The sequence below is a fragment of the Oncorhynchus clarkii genome, chromosome 7, assembly GCF_045791955.1.
Source record: "Oncorhynchus clarkii lewisi isolate Uvic-CL-2024 chromosome 7, UVic_Ocla_1.0, whole genome shotgun sequence".
NCBI lineage: Eukaryota > Metazoa > Chordata > Actinopteri > Salmoniformes > Salmonidae > Oncorhynchus > Oncorhynchus clarkii.
In genome coordinates, this window is record NC_092153.1 from 84,287,086 (window position 1) to 84,308,065 (window position 20,980).

A 20,980-nucleotide genomic window follows, 5' to 3' on the forward strand; every position below is an offset into this window, starting at 1 on the left:
GTATTTTCATTTTGATACATATGGAACAGACACTTTATGTCAAGCCAAACATGGCGTAACAAATGACACACGGAGTACAAATTACAATTGTCGTTTGCAACATTGATGTTATTTAATGGAATAAAATAAAAACTCACAAAGAGCTCAGTACAGTAATCACAAAATATTTTCACATTCCAATATCAAGAACAGTCAGACATTTGTCAGAAAAACCAACAAGATATTACCTGCGTCCCAATTAGGGCCCTTTTCTGGGCACTACTGTAGCACATTATATAGGGAAACTGGTCCCAGTACATAGCAGGGCTGGGGTCAATTCAGTTATCTTCCCCCTCCTAACCTTAACCATTAGTAGAGGGGAATTGCAAAAACTGACCCAAGATCAGCATCTAGGGGCAACTGAACACTACTCCGGTGTAGGACAACAGGTCAGGAGCCAGTGTCCATATCTTCAGTATCCTCAGACTCAGGACGACAAATCTCATCCAAAGCCAATTCTAACAAAAACAGAAAACACGAGTTAAACAGGACACATAAAAGGATCATTGCAAGGAAAGAGGAGATATTGAATGTATAACTGGCCGGGTACATGTGCAGTATCCACCCTCTAAGACAGGGGGGGTCAAACTTTCTGGACCAAGTTGCAGTGTGGCCTGGAGTGTTTAAAAAAAATTTACTGAACAAAAATAAACGTAAGAATTTCAAAGAGTTACAGTTCATATGAGGAAATCAGTCAATTTAAATAAAGTCATTAGGCCCTAATCTATGGATTTCACATGACGGTAATACAGATATGAATCTGTTGGTCACAGATACCTTTAACAAAAAGGTAAGGAGTGTGGATCAGAAAACCAGTCAGTATCTGATGTGATCAGAAAACCAGTCAGTATCTGATGTGATCAGAAAACCAGTCAGTATCTGGTGTGATCAGAAAACCAGTCAGTATCATTTGCCTCATGCAGCTTGACACATCTCCATCTCCTTCACATAGAGTTGTTCAGGCTGTGGAATGTTGTCCCAGTCCTCTTCAATGGCTGTGTGAAGTTGCTGGATATTGGCGGGAACTGGAACACGCTGTCGTACACGTTGATCCAGAGCATCCCAAACATGCTCAATGGGTGACATGTCTGGTGAGTATGCAGGCCATGGAAGAACTGGGACATTTTCAGCTTCCAGGAATTGTGGACAGATCCTTACGATATGGGGCCGTGCATTATCATGCTGAAACATGTGGTGACGGTGGTGGATGAATGGCACGACAATGGGCCTCAGGATCTGGTCACGGTATCTCTGCACATTCAAATTGCCATTGATAAAAAGCAATTCTGTTCGTTGTCCGGAGCTTATGCCTTCCCATACCATAACCATGGAGCACTCTGTTCACACCAGAACGCCATACATGTGTTTGTGCGGCCGGTTGGACGTACTGCAAAATTCTCGAAAATGTTGGAGGCGGCTTATGGTAGAGAAATTAACTTTTAATTATTTGACACTCGCAGTCAGCATGCCAATTGCACGCTCCCTCAACACTCGAGACATCTGTGGCATTGTGTTGTGTGAGAAAACGGCAAATTCTAGAGTGGCCTTTTATTTTATCCCCAGCACAAGGTGCACCTGTGTCAAATCAAATTTGATTGCTCACATACACGTATTTAGCAGATGTTATTGCGGTGTAGCCAAAGGCTCCAACAGTGCAGTAGTATCAAACAATTGTCAACAATACAGACAAATCTAGAAGTAAAATGTAATTAAGAAATAGAAAAATATTAGGATGAGCGATGTCAGAGTGGCATTGACTAAAATACAGTAAATGCAGTATGGAAACATTGTTAAAGTGACTAGTGATTCCATGTTTATGTATATGGGGCAGCAGACTAAGGTGCAGGGTTGAGTAACTGGGTGAAGGCCGGCTAGTGATGGCTATTTAACAGTCTGAAGGCCTTGAGATAGAAGCTGTTTTTCCAGTCTCTCGGTCCCAGCTTTGATGCACCTGTACTGACCTCGCCTTCTGGATAGTAGCTGGGTGAACAGGCAGTGGCTCGGGTGGTTTGATGTCCTTGATGTTCTTTTTGGCCTTCCTGTGACATCGGGTGCTGTAGGTGTCCTGGAGGGCAGGCACCTCTCTGGATAGGGTGGTGCGGTCTGACAACCAACGCATCACCGGGGGCACACTGCCTGCCCTCCAGGACACCTACAGCACCTGGGGGCGGCCCGTCAGGAAGTCCAAGACCCAGTTGTACAGGCCGGGGTTCAGACCCAGGGCCTCTAGCTGGATGATGAGCTTGGAGGGTACTATGGTGTTAAATGCTGAGCTATAGTCGATGAACAGCATTCTTACATAGGTATTCCTCTTGTCCAGATGGGATAGGGCAGTGTGCAGTGTGATTGCATCGTCTGTGGATCTATCGTGGCGGTATGAAGTTTTCAGTGGGTCTAGGGTGTCAGGTAAGTTAGAGGTGATGTGATCCTTGACTAGTCTCTCAAAGCACTTCATAATGACAGAAGTGAGTGCTACGGGGCGATAGTCATTTAGTTCAGTTACCTTAGTTTTCATTGGTACAGGAACAATGGTGGACATCTTGAAGCAAGTGGGGACAGCAGACTGAGATTGGGAGAGATTGAATATGTCTGTAAACACACCAGACAGCTGCTCTGCGGATGCTCTGAGGACGCGACTAGGGATGCCGTCTGGCCCGGCAGCCTTGTGAGGGTTAAAGCGTTTAAATGTCTTACTCACGTCCTCCCATAGCCTGGTAGCGGGCCACGTTGGTGGCACTGCGTTATCCTCAAAGCGGGCAAAGAAGGGGTTCAGCTTGTCCGGGAGCAAGACGTTGGTCTCCTCGACATGACTGGATTTCTATTTGTAATCTGTGATTGTCTGTAGACCCTGCCACATACGTCTCGTGTCTGAGCCGTTGAATTGCGACTCCACTTTGTCTCAGTACTGACGTTCTGCCTGTCTGATTGCCTTATGGAGGGAATAACTACACTGTTTGTATCTGACCATATTCCCAGTCACCTTGGCATGGTTAAATGCGGTGGTTTACGCTTTCAGTTTTGCGCGAATGCTGCCATCTATCCATGGTTTCTGGTTTGGGTAGGTTTTAATAGTCACCGTGGGAACAACATCCCCTATACACTTCCTGATGAACTCAGTCACCGTGTCCGTGTATATGTCAATGTTATCCCAGTCCGTGGGATCAAAACAATCTTGAAGCCTGGATTCCGATTGGTCAGACCAGCGTTGAATAGACCTTAGCGCAGGTACTTCCTGTTTGAGTTTTCTTTATTTGCATTGTGTACCCCCCCCCAACCCCTCTTTTTACGTTGCTGCTGCTCTCTGTTTATCATATATGCATAGTCACTTTAACCAGATCTACATGAACATACTTCCTCAATCAGCCTGACTAACCGGTGTCTGCATGTAGCCTCTCTACTGTATATTGCCTCTCTACTGTATATAGACTCACTACTGTATGAGGCCTCTCTACTGTATATAGCCTCTCTACTGTATATAGTCTCTCTACTGTATATAGCCTGTCTTTTTACTGTTGTTTTATTTCTTTACTTACCTATTGTTCACCTAATACCTTTTTTGCACTATTGGTTAGAGCCTGTAAGTAAGCATTTCACTGTAAGGTCTGTTGTATTCGATGCACGTGACAAATAAACTTTGATTTGCTTTGTCTATAGGAAGGGAGGAGCAAAATGAAGTCGTGATCTAATTTGCCGAAGGGAGGGCGGAGGCGGACCTTGTAGGCATCCCAGAAGAAGGAGTAGTAGCGGTCGAGAGTTTTTCCGGCACGAGTCCTTCAGTCAAAATGTTGGTGGAACTTCGGTAACGTTTTCCTCAGATTTGCATTGTTGAAATCTCCCGCTACAATAAATGTGGCTTCCAGTTTGCACAAAGTCCAGTCAGTGTCGTATACGTCGACGGCCCTGAAAGAACTTCACTGGAAACCACATATCCTGAGGCTGCATTTATTGTAGCTGGGGATTTTAACAAAGCTCATTTGAGAACAAGGCTACCTAAATTCTACCAGCACATTGATGGTTGTACTCGCTTGAGCAAAACACTGGACCACTGCTACTCTAACTTCTGCGATGCATACAAGGCCCTCCCTCGCCCTCCCTTCGGCAAATCTGACCATGACTCCATCTTGTTGCTCCCCTCCTATAGGCAGAAACTAAAACAGGAAGCGCCTGTGCTTAGGTCTATCCAACGCTGGTCTGACCAATCAGATTCCACGCTTCAAGATTGCTTTGATCACGTGGACTGGGAGGTGGCCTCAGACATTAACATCGACGAATACGCTGACTCGGTGAGTGAGTTATTAGGAAGTGCATTGGAGATGATGTTGTAACCACCGTGACTATTAAAACCTTCCCTAGCCAGAAACCGTGGATTGATGGCAGCATTCGCGCAAAACTGAAAGCGCAAACCAGTGTGGCGTCAGGAAAATAACCTCTCACTCAACGTCAACAAAACAAAGGAGATGATTGTGGACCTCAAAAAACAGCAGAGGGAGCACCCCCCCCCCCCCCCATCCACATCGACGGGACAGTCGTGGAGAACATGGAAAAGTTTTCAGTTCCTCCGAATACACATCACGGACAAACTGAAATGGTCCACCCACACAGACGGCGTTGTGAAGAAGGCGCAACAGCGCCTCTTCAACCTCAGGAGGCTGAAGAAATTTGGCTTGTCACTTATAGCCCTGAAACTTTTACAGATGCACAATCGAGAGCATCCTGTCGGGCTGAATCCCCGCCTGGTATGGCAACTGCTCCGCCCACAACCGTAAGGCTCTCCAGAGGGTAGTGAGGTCTGCACAACGCATCACCGGGGGCAAACTACCTGCCCTCCAGGACACCTACAGCTCCCAATGTCACAGGAAGACCAAAAAGATAATCAAACACGACAACAACCACCCGAGCCACTGCCTGTTCACCCCTGCTATCATCCAGAAGGCGAAGTCAGTACAGGTGCATCAAAGCTGGGACCGAGAGACTGAAAAACAGCTTCTATCTCAAGGCCATCAGACTGTTAAACAGCCATCACTAACATAGAGAGGCTGCTGTCAACATACAGACTCAACTCTCTGGCCACTTTAATAAATGGACTTAATAAATGTATCACTAGTCACCTTAAATAATGCCACTTTAATGTCTACATATCCTACATTACTCATCTCATATGTATATACTGTACTCTATACCATATACTGCATCTTGGCTATCGCTCATCCATATATTTATATGTACATATTCTTATTCCATCCCCTTACATTGTGTGTATAAGGTAGTCGTTGTGAATTTGTTAGATTACTTGTTAGATATTACTGCAATGGTCGGAACTAGAAGCACAAGCATTTCGCTACACTCGCATTAACATCTGCTAACCATGAGTATGTGACCAATGAAATGTGATTTGATGTAAGAAATAACACACACAAAAAAAAAAAAAATACTGTAAAGTTGCTCTAGGATCTAGAATCAGAGCTGCTGTCTGTCTGTCGGCGCCATCTTTGATCATGCTGTTTAATCAGCTTCATGATATGCCACACCTGTCAGGTGGATGGATTATCTTGGCAAAGGATAAATGCTCACTAATTTATGCACAGAATTTTTGTTTGTGTGGAAAATCCCTGGGATCTTTTTTATTCTTCAGCTCATGGGACCAACACTTTCCATTTTGCGTTTATATTTTTATCCAGCATATATTTTATTTTACAAAAACCTATATAAATGTTTTTTAATTAAATTAAAAAAAATATTTGTGGGGCGGATGTGGGCCGCGGGACATAGTTTGCCCACTACCTACCTTCACTCTCTGAGAGGTGGGGGATCCTCCTGAAGGTGTCTCTAATGGCAGGAATCATCTGGTCATACATGTGGAGGACAGGAAGGCAGTGCTCTGAGAAGCTACTGTTGTTGAGGAAGAGCCAGTGGAGCAGCATCAGAGCCTCCCTTAGCAGATCAACCCCAGGAGAGGAGCACCACGCTGGGCTTTGGATCGTTGCCTCGCCCCCTGGGCTCCCATCCACTCGGCCCCGGAGGTCCAGCCACTGCCTGTGGAGTAGCACCACTGTGGTCTTCACTACCTGAGCACAGAGACAGGCAGACAACCACCGTCAGGAGATGTTTAGAAATAACCAGGGTTCCTACTCTTAAGACACTTAAAAAGAAAAAAGTCCATGTCAACAGATAAGAATTTCCATGGACAGACACCAAAAGGCACTTTGGTTGACCAACTCTCCAAAGCTCTGACTATGGAATCAGAATGAATAAAATGGCGTCCCCATTCGCGTCATTATAGTGAGGTTCCAATGGCGTCCCCATTCGGGTCATTATAGTGAGAGGTTCCAATGGCGTCCCCATTCAGGTCATTACGGTGAGAGGTTCCAACAGCGTCCCCATTCGGGTCATTATAGTGAGGTTCTAATGGCGTCCCCATTCGGGTCATTACGGTGAGTGGTTCCAATGGCGTCCCCATTCAGGTCATTACGGTGAGAGGTTCCAATGGCGTCCCCATTCAGGTCGTTACGGTGAGAGGTTCCAATGGCGTCCCCATTCAGGTCATTACGGTGAGAGGTTCCAATGGCGTCCCCATTCAGGTCATTGCGGTGAGAGGTTCCAATGGCGTCCCCATTCAGGTCATTACGGCGAGAGGTTCCAATGGCGTCCCCATTCAGGTCATTACGGCGAGAGGTTCCAATGGCGTCCCCATTCAGGTCGTTACGATGAGAGGTTCCAATGGCGTCCCCATTCAGGTCGTTATAGAGAGGTTCCAATGGCGTCCCCATTCAGGTCATTACGGTGAGAGGTTCCAATGGCGTCCCCATTCAGGTCATTACGGTGAGAGGTTCCAATGGCGTCCCCATTCAGGTCGTTACGATGAGAGGTTCCAACGGCGTCCCCATTCAGGTCATTACAGTGAGAGGTTCCAATGGCGTCCCCATTCAGGTCATTACGGTGAGAGGTTCCAATACCCCAAGCTATTCATTCTATTTCTATACCGCTGACAAACAGCTCTGCTTCTTACCTCACTGTGGCACTGACAGGACGACTCAACAAACACACTCCACGTGGAAGCCTTCCTATTGAACAGACTGGTCAGGAAACGCACCACCTGCCCATAGAGAACAGACAGACAGCATGCATAAACAGATATACAGCATGTATAAACAGACAGACAGCATGTATAAACAGACAGACAGAAAGCATGTATGTATAAACAGACAGACAGACAGTATGTATGTATAAACAGACAGACAGACAGCATGTATAAACAGACAGACAGCATGTATAAACAAACAGACAGCATGAAAAGCAGACAGACAGCATGTATAAACAGACAGACAGCATGTATAAACAAACAGACAGCATGTATAAACAGACAGACAGAATGTATAGACAGACAGCATGTATAAACAGACAGACAGAATGTATAAACAGACAGACAGCATGTATAAACAGACAGACAGCATGTATAAACAAACAGACAGCATGTATAAACAGACAGACAGCATGTATAGACAGACAGCATGTATAGACAGACAGCATGTATAGACAGACAGCATGTATAGACAGACAGCATGTATAAACAGACAGACAGAATGTATAAACAGACAGACAGAATGTATAAACAGACAGACAGAATGTATAAACAGACAAACAGACAGCATGAAAAACAGACAGACAGCATGTATAAACAGACAGACAGCATGTATAAACAGACAGACAGAATGTATAAACAGACAAACAGACAGCATGAAAAACAGACAGACAGCATGTATAAACAGACAGACAGCATGTATAAACAGACAGACAGCATGTATAAACAGACAGACAGCATGTATAAACAGACAGACAGCAAGTATAAACAGACAGCATGAAAAACAGACAGACAGACAGCATGTATAAACAGACAGACAGCATGTATAAACAGACAGACAACATGTATAAACAGACAGACAGCATGTATAAACAGACAGACAGCATGTATAAACAGACAGACAGAATGTATAAACAGACAAACAGACAGCATGAAAAACAGACAGACAGCATGTATAAACAGACAGACAGCATGTATAAACAGACAGACAGCATGTATAAACAGACAGACAGCATGTATAAACAGACAGCATGAAAAACAGACAGACAGACAGCATGTATAAACAGACAGACAGCATGTATAAACAGACAGACAGCATGTATAAACAGACAGACAGCATGTATAGACAGACAGCATGTATAGACAGACAGCATGTATAAACAGACAGACAGCATGTATAAACAGACAGACAGCATGCATAAACAGACAGACAGACAGCATGTATAAACAGACAGACAGCATGTATAAACAGACAGACAGCATGCATAAACAGACAGACAGACAGCATGTATAAACAGAAACATGTTTTCTATCAGATCAGAGATATCAGAGCCTCCCCCCAGTAGTTACGATGTTGTTCTGTTTTCAACAACAGCTGATCTGAGGTGAAGCAACGTTACCTCCACCTCCAGCTGTGACCAGTGAGAGTCTGTGACGGTCTTGTCAGGTCTGGAGGTGATGTACTGGAAAACCTTCAGTAACGGACACCAGTCTGGAGGGACGACAATATCATCACCACCACATACAGAGTAATACACATGTACTAAAACATGCCTTACATCTTCAATTGATTGTTCACTTATTCCAGCTCTGAAAACGTTGGTAAAGTACATAACGTCATATAATCAATGAATGTGAAGGAGACCCAGTCATGACAGAGGAGGCCCCTTAGTTATCTGTATGACAGCAGAGGAGGCCCCCTAGTTACCTGTATGACAGCAGAGGAGGCCCCCTAGTTACCTGTATGACAGCAGAGGAGGCCCCCTAGTTACCTGTACGACAGCAGAGGAGGCCCCCTAGTTATCTGTACGGCAGCAGAGGAGGCCCCCTAGTTACCTGTACGACAGCAGAGGAGGCCCCCTAGTTACCTGTACAACAGCAGAGGAGGCCCCCTAGTTACCTGTATGACAGCAGAGGAGGCCCCCTAGTTACCTGTATGACAGCAGAAGAAGCCCCCTAGTTACCTGTACAACAGCATAGGAGGCCCCTTAGTTACCTGTATGACAGCAGAGGAGGCCCCTTAGTTACCTATATGACAGCAGAGGAGGCCCCTTAGTTACCTGTACAACAGCAGAGGAGGCCCCTTAGTTACCTGTATGACAGCAGAGGAGGCCCCCTAGTTACCTGTACGACAGCAGAGGAGGCCCCCTAGTTACCTGTATGACAGCAGAGGAGGCCCCTTAGTTACCTGTATGACAGCAGAGGAGGCCCCTTAGTTACGTGTATGACAGCAGGGGCCGCGCCCCTTAGTTACAGAGGAGGCCCCTTAGTTAACTGTATGACAGCAGAGGAGGCTCCTTAGTTACCTGTACGACAGCAGAGGAGGCCCCCTAGTTACCTGTACGACAGCAAAGGAGGCCCTTTAGTTGCCTGTATGACAGCAGAGGAGGCCCCCTAGTTACATGTATGACAGCCGATGCCGCGCCCCTTAGTTACAGAGGAGGCCCCCGTAGTTACCTGTATGGCAGCAGATTCTAAAAGCTAGCTCATCGCTGTGGGCCAGGCCAGCTAGTAGGGAGACCGACAGAGACAGGGTCTGGTAGGACGAGTCTAGAGACAGGCAGCGAGACAGAGCCGGACTGGACACAACACACTGGAACCTGCAAGGAGGCAATACGATACATGACATAAGTAAACATAGTAGGCTCGTGGCCAATCCTCAAAAAAGGGCTTTAGTATTTGAGCTACCCCAAGCCGTGGTACAACAAAACACAACCGCGTTGTTCCACATCTCTAATGTCTCTCATTTAATACATGGATTGTTGTGGACATTTCTTTTTTTACTACAAAAATTGGTAAATTGATAGATATTGAGACACGCCCCCTAAACTCAAAACATGAGTGGAGAGTTTTAAAGTTCCTCGGCGAACACGTCACAGACAAACTGAAATGGTCCACCCACACAGACGGTGTGGTGAAGAAGGTGCAACAGCTGCACTGTCGGAACTAGAAGCACAAGCATTTTGCTACACTCGCAATAACATCTGCTAACCATGTGTATGTGACCAATAACATCTGCTAACCATGTGTATGTGACCAATAACATCTGCTAACCATGTGTATGTGACCAATACAATTTGCTAACCATGTGTATGTGACCAAAAACATCTGCTAACCATGTGTATGTGACCAATAAAATTTGATTTGACATGCAAAATAATGCCTGGTTGGATGAGGAGTGGGCCACATAAGCTCAATATAGAACCCAATATTACAAGATCTGATAAACAGCAAAAATGTTGAATAGAAGTAGTCAATTGTCTACGCCAAACAAACAGACAGCATGAGGATATATATATCTTACTGCATCTAGTTAATATTGACCTGTAAACACAGAGATGCAATAGGAGGAAATATTAACTATGGAGATTTATGATAAACGTAAGCTTGACTTTTTTGGTAGCTGATTAACAGGCAACTTTCCAAGTCCAATTTTTACTTTATTCCCTGCTATATTTTAAATTTTTTACGCATTTTATGATGTGGCTATTAATCTAAAAATCATCTCCAAGAAAAACAAGTGGGCTGAGACAGTGAAAACTATCGATTATTTTCAGTCAAATGTTTCTCTGTCGATTTTACATGTTCAACCTCTTGCAATTACGTTAGGGTGCGCCCCTAAGACTCGACTCCAAATCAGAGAAGGCAGGTGGGAGGAGCTATAGGAGGACAGGTTCATTCTGTTGGTTGGAATGAAACCGATGGAAGGGTATCTAACACAAACATTCTGTATGGAACACACGTTTGACTCCTTTCCATTGATTCCATTCCAGCCATTAAAATGAAGACGTCCTCCTGTAGGTCCTCCCACCAGCATCCTCTGCTCTAAATCACATTATGGCATCCAAAATCCAATATGGCTGCCAAAATACCATTAAAGGGTGTATTCTTTGTTGTTGTTTCAGACATTATTTGCTCAGAAGATTTCTTGTATTATTACCTACAGCAGGAAAGAACGTTTGGATAATAGATTGGTCACCAGAAACCATTTGTTTGAACTTCCAGCTCTTTTCATCCTGAGGGGCTGCATCAAAACGCCGGAGAAGAGGTAGAAGGAGTTGGCCCAAGTCACTCAGGCGGCGTGCATACCATCCACCCCTTCAGAGAATTATTACCCGATAACGTTTAGTCCCTGGACAATAAAGTAGACGAGCTCAGGGCGAGGATCTCCTTCCAGAGTGACATCAAGGACTGTCAACATACTCCGTTGTAGGGAATCATGGCTCTCTCCGGATATAGTGTCCTCGTCCATTCAGCCAGCAGGGTTCTCCATCCATCGCGCAGACAGTAAGAAAGAACTCTCTGGGAAAAAGGAAGGCGGAGGGGTTTGTTTCATGATTAACTACTCATGGTGTAAGTGTGATAACGTACAGGAACCCAAGTCCCTTTGTTCTCCCGATCTGGAATACCTCACCGTGAAATGCCAACCGCATTACCTCTCAAGATCATTTTCATCGGTCATCGTCACTGCCGTGTATATTTCCCCCTCAAGAAGACACCACGACGGCTCTCAAGGAACTCCACTGGACTATGTGCAAACAGGAAGTCGCATATCCCGATGCCGCATTTATTGTAACTGGGGACTTCAATAAAAATACATCTGAGGAAAATGCTACCGAAACTCTATCAACACATCTCCTGTGATGGATAGATGCGCAACACGGACTCTGGAACATTGCTACACTCCCATCTGGGACGGCTGCAAGTCTCTGTCCCGCCCTCCCTTCCAGCAAATCAGATCACACCTCCATTCTGCTCCTCCCGTGGTAAGGACTGTTCCAACATTGTTCTGACCAATCAGAATCTATGTTTTGATCACGTGAACTGGGAAACGTTCGGGTCACCTCTGAGAATAGTATAGATGTATACACCAAGGAAGTGACTGGGTTCATCAGGAAGTGCATAGAGGATGTTGTTCTCACTGTGACGTTTCGAACGTAAATCAGAGGCTCAGACACGACACGCATGTGGCAGGGACTCCAGACAATCACGGGAAAACCAGCCACGTCGTGGACACCCCGACGCCTCGCTCCCAGGCAAGAAAAACCCCTTCTTTGCCTGCTTCAAGGAAAACATTGAGCCGCTGACGCGGGCCCCCCCCCAATGCTCACAAGGATTGTGGGCTCTCATTCTCCGTGGTTGATGTGGGTAAGTCATTTAAGCGTGTTAACCCTCGCCGGCCCAGAATGGCATCCCAAGCCTCATACTCAGAGGATGCAAAGACCAGCATGCTGGAGTATTTACAGACGTATTCAGTCTCTCCCTATTCAGTCTGTTGTACCCACTTGGTTCAAGATGTTCAAGATCATTGTTCCTGTACCCAAGAAAGTAAAGGTAACTGACCTAAATTACTTTCACAGGCCCCGGAACTACAACCACTACTGTTAGCTGAATGACCTGGTCAGGCCCCACAACTACAACCACTACTGTTAGCTGTGTAACCTGGTCAGGCCCCAGAACTACAACCACTACTGTTAGCTGAATGACCTGGTCAGGCCCCACAACTACAACCACTACTGTTAGCTGTGTAACCTGGTCAGGCCCCAGAACTACAACCACTACTGTTAGCTGAATGACCTGGTCAGGCCCCACAACTACAACCACTACTGTTAGCTGTGTAACCTGGTCAGGCCCCAGAACTACAACCACTACTGTTAGCTGTGTAACCTGGTCAGGCCCCAGAACTACAACCACTACTGTTAGCTGTGTAACCTGGTCAGGCCCCAACCACTACTGTTAGCTGTGTGACCTGGTCAGGCCCCAACCACTACTGTTAGCTGTGTAACCTGGTCAGGCCCCAACCACTACTGTTAGCTGTGTGACCTGGTCAGGCCCCAACCACTACTGTTAGCTGTGTAACCTGGTCAGGCCCCAGAACTACAACCACTACTGTTAGCTGTGTAACCTGGTCAGGCCCCAACCACTACTGTTAGCTGTGTAACCTGGTCAGGCCCCAACCACTACTGTTAGCTGTGTAACCTGGTCAGGCCCCAACCACTACTGTTAGCTGTGTAACCTGGTCAGGCCCCAGAACTACAACCACTACTGTTAGCTGTGTGACCTGGTCAGGCCCCAACCACTACTGTTAGCTGTGTAACCTGGTCAGGCCCCAGAACTACAACCACTACTGTTAGCTGTGTAACCTGGTCAGGCCCCAACCACTACTGTTAGCTGTGTGACCTGGTCAGGCCCCAACCACTACTGTTAGCTGTGTAACCTGGTCAGGCCCCAACCACTACTGTTAGCTGTGTGACCTGGTCAGGCCCCAACCACTACTGTTAGCTGTGTAACCTGGTCAGGCCCCAGAACTACAACCACTACTGTTAGCTGTGTAACCTGGTCAGGCCCCAACCACTACTGTTAGCTGTGTAACCTGGTCAGGCCCCAACCACTACTGTTAGCTGTGTAACCTGGTCAGGCCCCAACCACTACTGTTAGCTGTGTAACCTGGTCAGGCCCCAACCACTACTGTTAGCTGTGTAACCTGGTCAGGCCCCAACCACTACTGTTAGCTGTGTAACCTGGTCAGGCCCCAACCACTACTGTTAGCTGTGTAACCTGGTCAGGCCCCAGAACTACAACCACTACTGTTAGCTGTGTGACCTGGTCAGGCCCCAACCACTACTGTTAGCTGTGTAACCTGGTCAGGCCCCAGAACTACAACCACTACTGTTAGCTGTGTAACCTGGTCAGGCCCCAACCACTACTGTTAGCTGTGTAACCTGGTCAGGCCCCAGAACTACAACCACTACTGTTAGCTGTGTAACCTGGTCAGGCCCCGGAACTACAACCACTACTGTTAGCTGAATGACCTGGTCAGGCCCCACAACTACAACCACTACTGTTAGCTGTGTAACCTGGTCAGGCCCCAGAACTACAACCACTACTGTTAGCTGTGTAACCTGGTCAGGCCCCAGAAATACAACCACTACTGTTAGCTGTTCAACCTGGTCAGGTCCCAGAACTACAACCACTACTGTTAGCTGTTCAACCTGGTCAGGCCCCAACCACTACTGTTAGCTGTTCAACCTGGTCAGGCCCCAACCACTACTGTTAGCTGTGTAACCTGGTCAGGCCCCAACCACTACTGTTAGCTGTGTAACCTGGTCAGGCCCCAACCACTACTGTTAGCTGTGTAACCTGGTCAGGCCCCAACCACTACTGTTAGCTGTGTAACCTGGTCAGGCCCCAACCACTACTGTTAGCTGTGTAACCTGGTCAGGCCCCAGAACTACAACCACTACTGTTAGCTGTGTGACCTGGTCAGGCCCCAATCACTACTGTTAGCTGTGTAACCTGGTCAGGCCCCAGAACTACAACCACTACTGTTAGCTGTGTAACCTGGTCAGGCCCCAACCACTACTGTTAGCTGTGTAACCTGGTCAGGCCCCAGAACTACAACCACTACTGTTAGCTGTGTAACCTGGTCAGGCCCCGGAACTACAACCACTACTTTTAGCTGAATGACCTGGTCAGGCCCCAGAACTACAACCACTACTGTTAGCTGTGTAACCTGGTCAGGCCCCGGAACTACAACCACTACTGTTAGCTGAATGACCTGGTCAGGCCCCACAACTACAACCACTACTGTTAGCTGTGTAACCTGGTCAGGCCCCAACCACTACTGTTAGCTGTGTGACCTGGTCAGGCCCCAACCACTACTGTTAGCTGTGTAACCTGGTCAGGCCCCAACCACTACTGTTAGCTGTGTGACCTGGTCAGGCCCCAACCACTACTGTTAGCTGTGTAACCTGGTCAGGCCCCAGAACTACAACCACTACTGTTAGCTGTGTAACCTGGTCAGGCCCCAACCACTACTGTTAGCTGTGTAACCTGGTCAGGCCCCAACCACTACTGTTAGCTGTGAAACCTGGTCAGGCCCCAACCACTACTGTTAGCTGTGTAACCTGGTCAGGCCCCAGAACTACAACCACTACTGTTAGCTGTGTGACCTGGTCAGGCCCCAACCACTACTGTTAGCTGTGTAACCTGGTCAGGCCCCAGAACTACAACCACTACTGTTAGCTGTGTAACCTGGTCAGGCCCCAACCACTACTGTTAGCTGTGTGACCTGGTCAGGCCCCAACCACTACTGTTAGCTGTGTAACCTGGTCAGGCCCCAACCACTACTGTTAGCTGTGTGACCTGGTCAGGCCCCAACCACTACTGTTAGCTGTGTAACCTGGTCAGGCCCCAGAACTACAACCACTACTGTTAGCTGTGTAACCTGGTCAGGCCCCAACCACTACTGTTAGCTGTGTAACCTGGTCAGGCCCCAACCACTACTGTTAGCTGTGTAACCTGGTCAGGCCCCAGAACTACAACCACTACTGTTAGCTGTGTGACCTGGTCAGGCCCCAACCACTACTGTTAGCTGTGTAACCTGGTCAGGCCCCAGAACTACAACCACTACTGTTAGCTGTGTAACCTGGTCAGGCCCCAACCACTACTGTTAGCTGTGTAACCTGGTCAGGCCCCAGAACTACAACCACTACTGTTAGCTGTGTAACCTGGTCAGGCCCCGGAACTACAACCACTACTGTTAGCTGAATGACCTGGTCAGGCCCCACAACTACAACCACTACTGTTAGCTGTGTAACCTGGTCAGGCCCCAGAACTACAACCACTACTGTTAGCTGTGTAACCTGGTCAGGCCCCAGAAATACAACCACTACTGTTAGCTGTTCAACCTGGTCAGGTCCCAGAACTACAACCACTACTGTTAGCTGTTCAACCTGGTCAGGCCCCAACCACTACTGTTAGCTGTTCAACCTGGTCAGGCCCCAACCACTACTGTTAGCTGTGTAACCTGGTCAGGCCCCAACCACTACTGTTAGCTGTGTAACCTGGTCAGGCCCCAACCACTACTGTTAGCTGTGTAACCTGGTCAGGCCCCAACCACTACTGTTAGCTGTGTAACCTGGTCAGGCCCCAACCACTACTGTTAGCTGTGTAACCTGGTCAGGCCCCAGAACTACAACCACTACTGTTAGCTGTGTGACCTGGTCAGGCCCCAATCACTACTGTTAGCTGTGTAACCTGGTCAGGCCCCAGAACTACAACCACTACTGTTAGCTGTGTAACCTGGTCAGGCCCCAACCACTACTGTTAGCTGTGTAACCTGGTCAGGCCCCAGAACTACAACCACTACTGTTAGCTGTGTAACCTGGTCAGGCCCCGGAACTACAACCACTACTTTTAGCTGAATGACCTGGTCAGGCCCCAGAACTACAACCACTACTGTTAGCTGTGTAACCTGGTCAGGCCCCGGAACTACAACCACTACTGTTAGCTGAATGACCTGGTCAGGCCCCACAACTACAACCACTACTGTTAGCTGTGTAACCTGGTCAGGCCCCAACCACTACTGTTAGCTGTGTGACCTGGTCAGGCCCCAACCACTACTGTTAGCTGTGTAACCTGGTCAGGCCCCAACCACTACTGTTAGCTGTGTGACCTGGTCAGGCCCCAACCACTACTGTTAGCTGTGTAACCTGGTCAGGCCCCAGAACTACAACCACTACTGTTAGCTGTGTAACCTGGTCAGGCCCCAACCACTACTGTTAGCTGTGTAACCTGGTCAGGCCCCAACCACTACTGTTAGCTGTGAAACCTGGTCAGGCCCCAACCACTACTGTTAGCTGTGTAACCTGGTCAGGCCCCAGAACTACAACCACTACTGTTAGCTGTGTGACCTGGTCAGGCCCCAACCACTACTGTTAGCTGTGTAACCTGGTCAGGCCCCAGAACTACAACCACTACTGTTAGCTGTGTAACCTGGTCAGGCCCCAACCACTACTGTTAGCTGTGTGACCTGGTCAGGCCCCAACCACTACTGTTAGCTGTGTAACCTGGTCAGGCCCCAACCACTACTGTTAGCTGTGTGACCTGGTCAGGCCCCAACCACTACTGTTAGCTGTGTAACCTGGTCAGGCCCCAGAACTACAACCACTACTGTTAGCTGTGTAACCTGGTCAGGCCCCAACCACTACTGTTAGCTGTGTAACCTGGTCAGGCCCCAACCACTACTGTTAGCTGTGTAACCTGGTCAGGCCCCAACCACTACTGTTAGCTGTGTAACCTGGTCAGGCCCCAACCACTACTGTTAGCTGTGTAACCTGGTCAGGCCCCAACCACTACTGTTAGCTGTGTAACCTGGTCAGGCCCCAGAACTACAACCACTACTGTTAGCTGTGTGACCTGGTCAGGCCCCAACCACTACTGTTAGCTGTGTAACCTGGTCAGGCCCCAGAACTACAACCACTACTGTTAGCTGTGTAACCTGGTCAGGCCCCAACCACTACTGTTAGCTGTGTAACCTGGTCAGGCCCCAGAACTACAACCACTACTGTTAGCTGTGTAACCCGGTCAGGCCCCGGAACTACAACCACTACTGTTAGCTGAATGACCTGGTCAGGCCCCACAACTACAACCACTACTGTTAGCTGTGTAACCTGGTCAGGCCCCAGAACTACAACCACTACTGTTAGCTGTGTAACCTGGTCAGGCCCCAGAAATACAATCACTACTGTTAGCTGTTCAACCTGGTCAGGTCCCAGAACTACAACCACTACTGTTAGCTGTTCAACCTGGTCAGGCCCCAACCACTACTGTTAGCTGTTCAACCTGGTCAGGCCCCAACCACTACTGTTAGCTGTGTAACCTGGTCAGGCCCCAACCACTACTGTTAGCTGTGTAACCTGGTCAGGCCCCAACCACTACTGTTAGCTGTGTAACCTGGTCAGGCCCCAGAACTACAACCACTACTGTTAGCTGTGTGACCTGGTCAGGCCCCAACCACTACTGTTAGCTGTGTAACCTGGTCAGGCCCCAGAACTACAACCACTACTGTTAGCTGTGTAACCTGGTCAGGCCCCAACCACTACTGTTAGCTGTGTAACCTGGTCAGGCCCCAGAACTACAACCACTACTGTTAGCTGTGTAACCTGGTCAGGCCCCGGAACTACAACCACTACTGTTAGCTGAATGACCTGGTCAGGCCCCAGAACTACAACCACTACTGTTAGCTGTGTAACCTGGTCAGGCCCCGGAACTACAACCACTACTGTTAGCTGAATGACCTGGTCAGGCCCCACAACTACAACCACTACTGTTAGCTGTGTAACCTGGTCAGGCCCCAGAACTACAACCACTACTGTTAGCTGTGTAACCTGGTCAGGCCCCAGAAATACAACCACTACTGTTAGCTGTTCAACCTGGTCAGGTCCCAGAACTACAACCACTACTGTTAGCTGTGTAACCTGGTCAGGCCCCAGAACTACAACCACTACTGTTAGCTGTTTAACCTGGCTTGGCCCCAGAACTACAACCACTACTGTTAGCTGTGTAACCTGGCTTGGCCCCAGAACTACAACCACTACTGTTAGCTGTGTAACCTGGTCAGGCCCCAGAACTACAACCACTACTGTTAGCTGTGTGACCTGGTCAGGCCCCAACCACTACTGTTAGCTGTGTAACCTGGTCAGGCCCCAGAACTACAACCACTACTGTTAGCTGTGTAACCTGGTCAGGCCCCAACCACTACTGTTAGCTGTGTAACCTGGTCAGGCCCCAGAACTACAACCACTACTGTTAGCTGTGTAACCTGGTCAGGCCCCGGAACTACAACCACTACTGTTAGCTGAATGACCTGGTCAGGCCCCACAACTACAACCACTACTGTTAGCTGTGTAACCTGGTCAGGCCCCAGAACTACAACCACTACTGTTAGCTGTGTAACCTGGTCAGGCCCCAGAAATACAACCACTACTGTTAGCTGTTCAACCTGGTCAGGTCCCAGAACTACAACCACTACTGTTAGCTGTGTAACCTGGTCAGGCCCCAGAACTACAACCACTACTGTTAGCTGTTTAACCTGGCTTGGCCCCAGAACTACAACCACTACTGTTAGCTGTGTAACCTGGTCAGGCCTCAGAACAACAACCACTACTGTTAGCTGTTCAACCTGGTCAGGCCCCAACCACTACTGTTAGCTGTGTAACCTGGTCAGGCCCCAACCACTACTGTTAGCTGTGTAACCTGGTCAGGCCCCAGAACTACAACCACTACTGTTAGCTGTGTAACCTGGTCAGGCCCCGGAACTACAACCACTACTGTTAGCTGTGTGACCTGGTCAGGCCCAAGAACTACATCCACTACTGTTAGCTGTGTAACCTGGTCAGGTCCCAGAACTACAACCACTACTGTCAGCTGTGTAACCTGGTCAGGCCCCAGAACTATAACCACTACTGTTAGCTGTGTAACCTGGTCAGGCCCCAGAACTACAACCACTACTGTTAGCTGTGTAACCTGGTCAGGTCCCAGAACTACAACCACTACTGTTAGCTGTTTAACCTGGTCAGGCCCCAGAACTACAACCACTACTGTTAGCTGTGTAACCTGGTCTTGCCTCAGAACTACAACCACTACTGGCTACTTTGTCTCCTCATCCTGTTAGGACACACTCATGTCCTGGTCACCTCAGAGACCTTGTCCACTTAGTTTCAGTGGGTGAAAGAGGGGTCATAGTTGTACATAAACGCTGCCAGAGTGGCTGGCTGTTGTGTTACAGGTTGTTTTCCTTTACCTTGGTTACTCTACTATGTGCTTGTGTTGTGAACAACATGAACAGCTAGTTGGCTTCATCTACTTCAAAACACAACAGAGGCACGGCAGTGCCACTCCTAGTCCTAGTTATATCAAGAGACGTATTAAAATCCTTTTAAATACTAAATACTAAATAAACCAGGACAATTTATATATGTAAAAGCAAATGTGTCTTAGTGTAATTATGTTGTCCATATTTGATTCAGAATGAAATTGATTTACACTAAAACAGTTTTCATATATTTCTGGGGGAAAAAATGCCTCATCTACAAAAAAAAAAATCATAATTACAGGTGATTTTGACTTCCATCAAATGGTATTATGGCAGCCATATTGGATTTGAGGTAAAATCCAGGGTGGCCCCAAAGATCATCTGTGGTGGCCCCAAAGATCATCTGTGGTGGCCCCAAAAATCATCTGTGGTGGCCCCAAATATCATCCGTGGTGGCCCCAAATATCATCCGTGGTGGCCCCAAATATCATCCGTGGTGGCCCCAAATATCATCCGTGGTGGCCCCAAATATCATCCGTGGTGGCCCCAAAGATCATCTGTGGTGGCCCCTAATATCATCCGTGGTGGCCCCTAATATCATCCGTGGTGGCCCCTAATATCATCCGTGGTGGCCCCTAAGATCATCTGTGGTGGCCCCAAATATCATCCGTGGTGGCCCCAAATATCATCTGTGGTGGCCCCAAAGATCATCTGTGGTGGCCCCTAATATCATCCGTGGTGGCCCCTAATATCATCCGCGGTGGCCCCTAATATCATCCGTGGTGGCCCCTAAGATCATCTGTGGTGGCCCCAAATATCATCCGTGGTGGCCCCAAATATCACCTGTGGTGGCCCCAAATATCACCTGTGGTGTGGTCTATGTATTGTTGTCCGGCAGGACCATAACAGCATGAATGAGAGCACCGTGACTTGGAAAGTTGTCTATTAATCCGCTACCAAAATATGAATAGATTACATTTCCACCTATTGGATTTATATTTCCTAGATGCATTACGATATTCTCATGCTGTTTGTTTGAGTAGCGCAGGCAACGGACTAGTTTTATTCAAATTTGAACAATATCAGATATTGCAATATTGTTTTTTCTTTTATTTATTTCACCTTTATTTAACCAGGTAGGCTAGTAGAGAACACCTTTATTTAACCAGGTAGGCCAGTTGAGAACACCTTTATTTAACCAGGTAGGCCAGTTGAGAACAAGTTTTCATTTACAACTGCGACCTGGCCAAGATAAAGCAAAGCAG

At 47.7% G+C, this 20,980-nt stretch overlaps 1 protein-coding gene across 1 annotated transcript in view; it reads right to left on the minus strand.

Moving 5' to 3' along the window:
- Nucleotides 1–81: 81 nt before the first annotated feature.
- The window catches only part of LOC139413924 (ATR interacting protein), a 47,969-nt gene continuing 27,070 nt past the window's right edge, over nt 82–20,980 (minus strand). Inside the window, exons 10-14 of the mRNA XM_071161785.1 lie at nt 9,575–9,717; nt 8,518–8,609; nt 7,046–7,132; nt 5,825–6,104; nt 82–497 (exon numbers count right to left, since the gene is read on the minus strand). Coding sequence (XP_071017886.1) covers nt 430–497; nt 5,825–6,104; nt 7,046–7,132; nt 8,518–8,609; nt 9,575–9,717 — 670 coding nt within the window. The 3' untranslated portion in view covers nt 82–429. The remainder of the gene's footprint in view (nt 498–5,824; nt 6,105–7,045; nt 7,133–8,517; nt 8,610–9,574; nt 9,718–20,980) is intronic.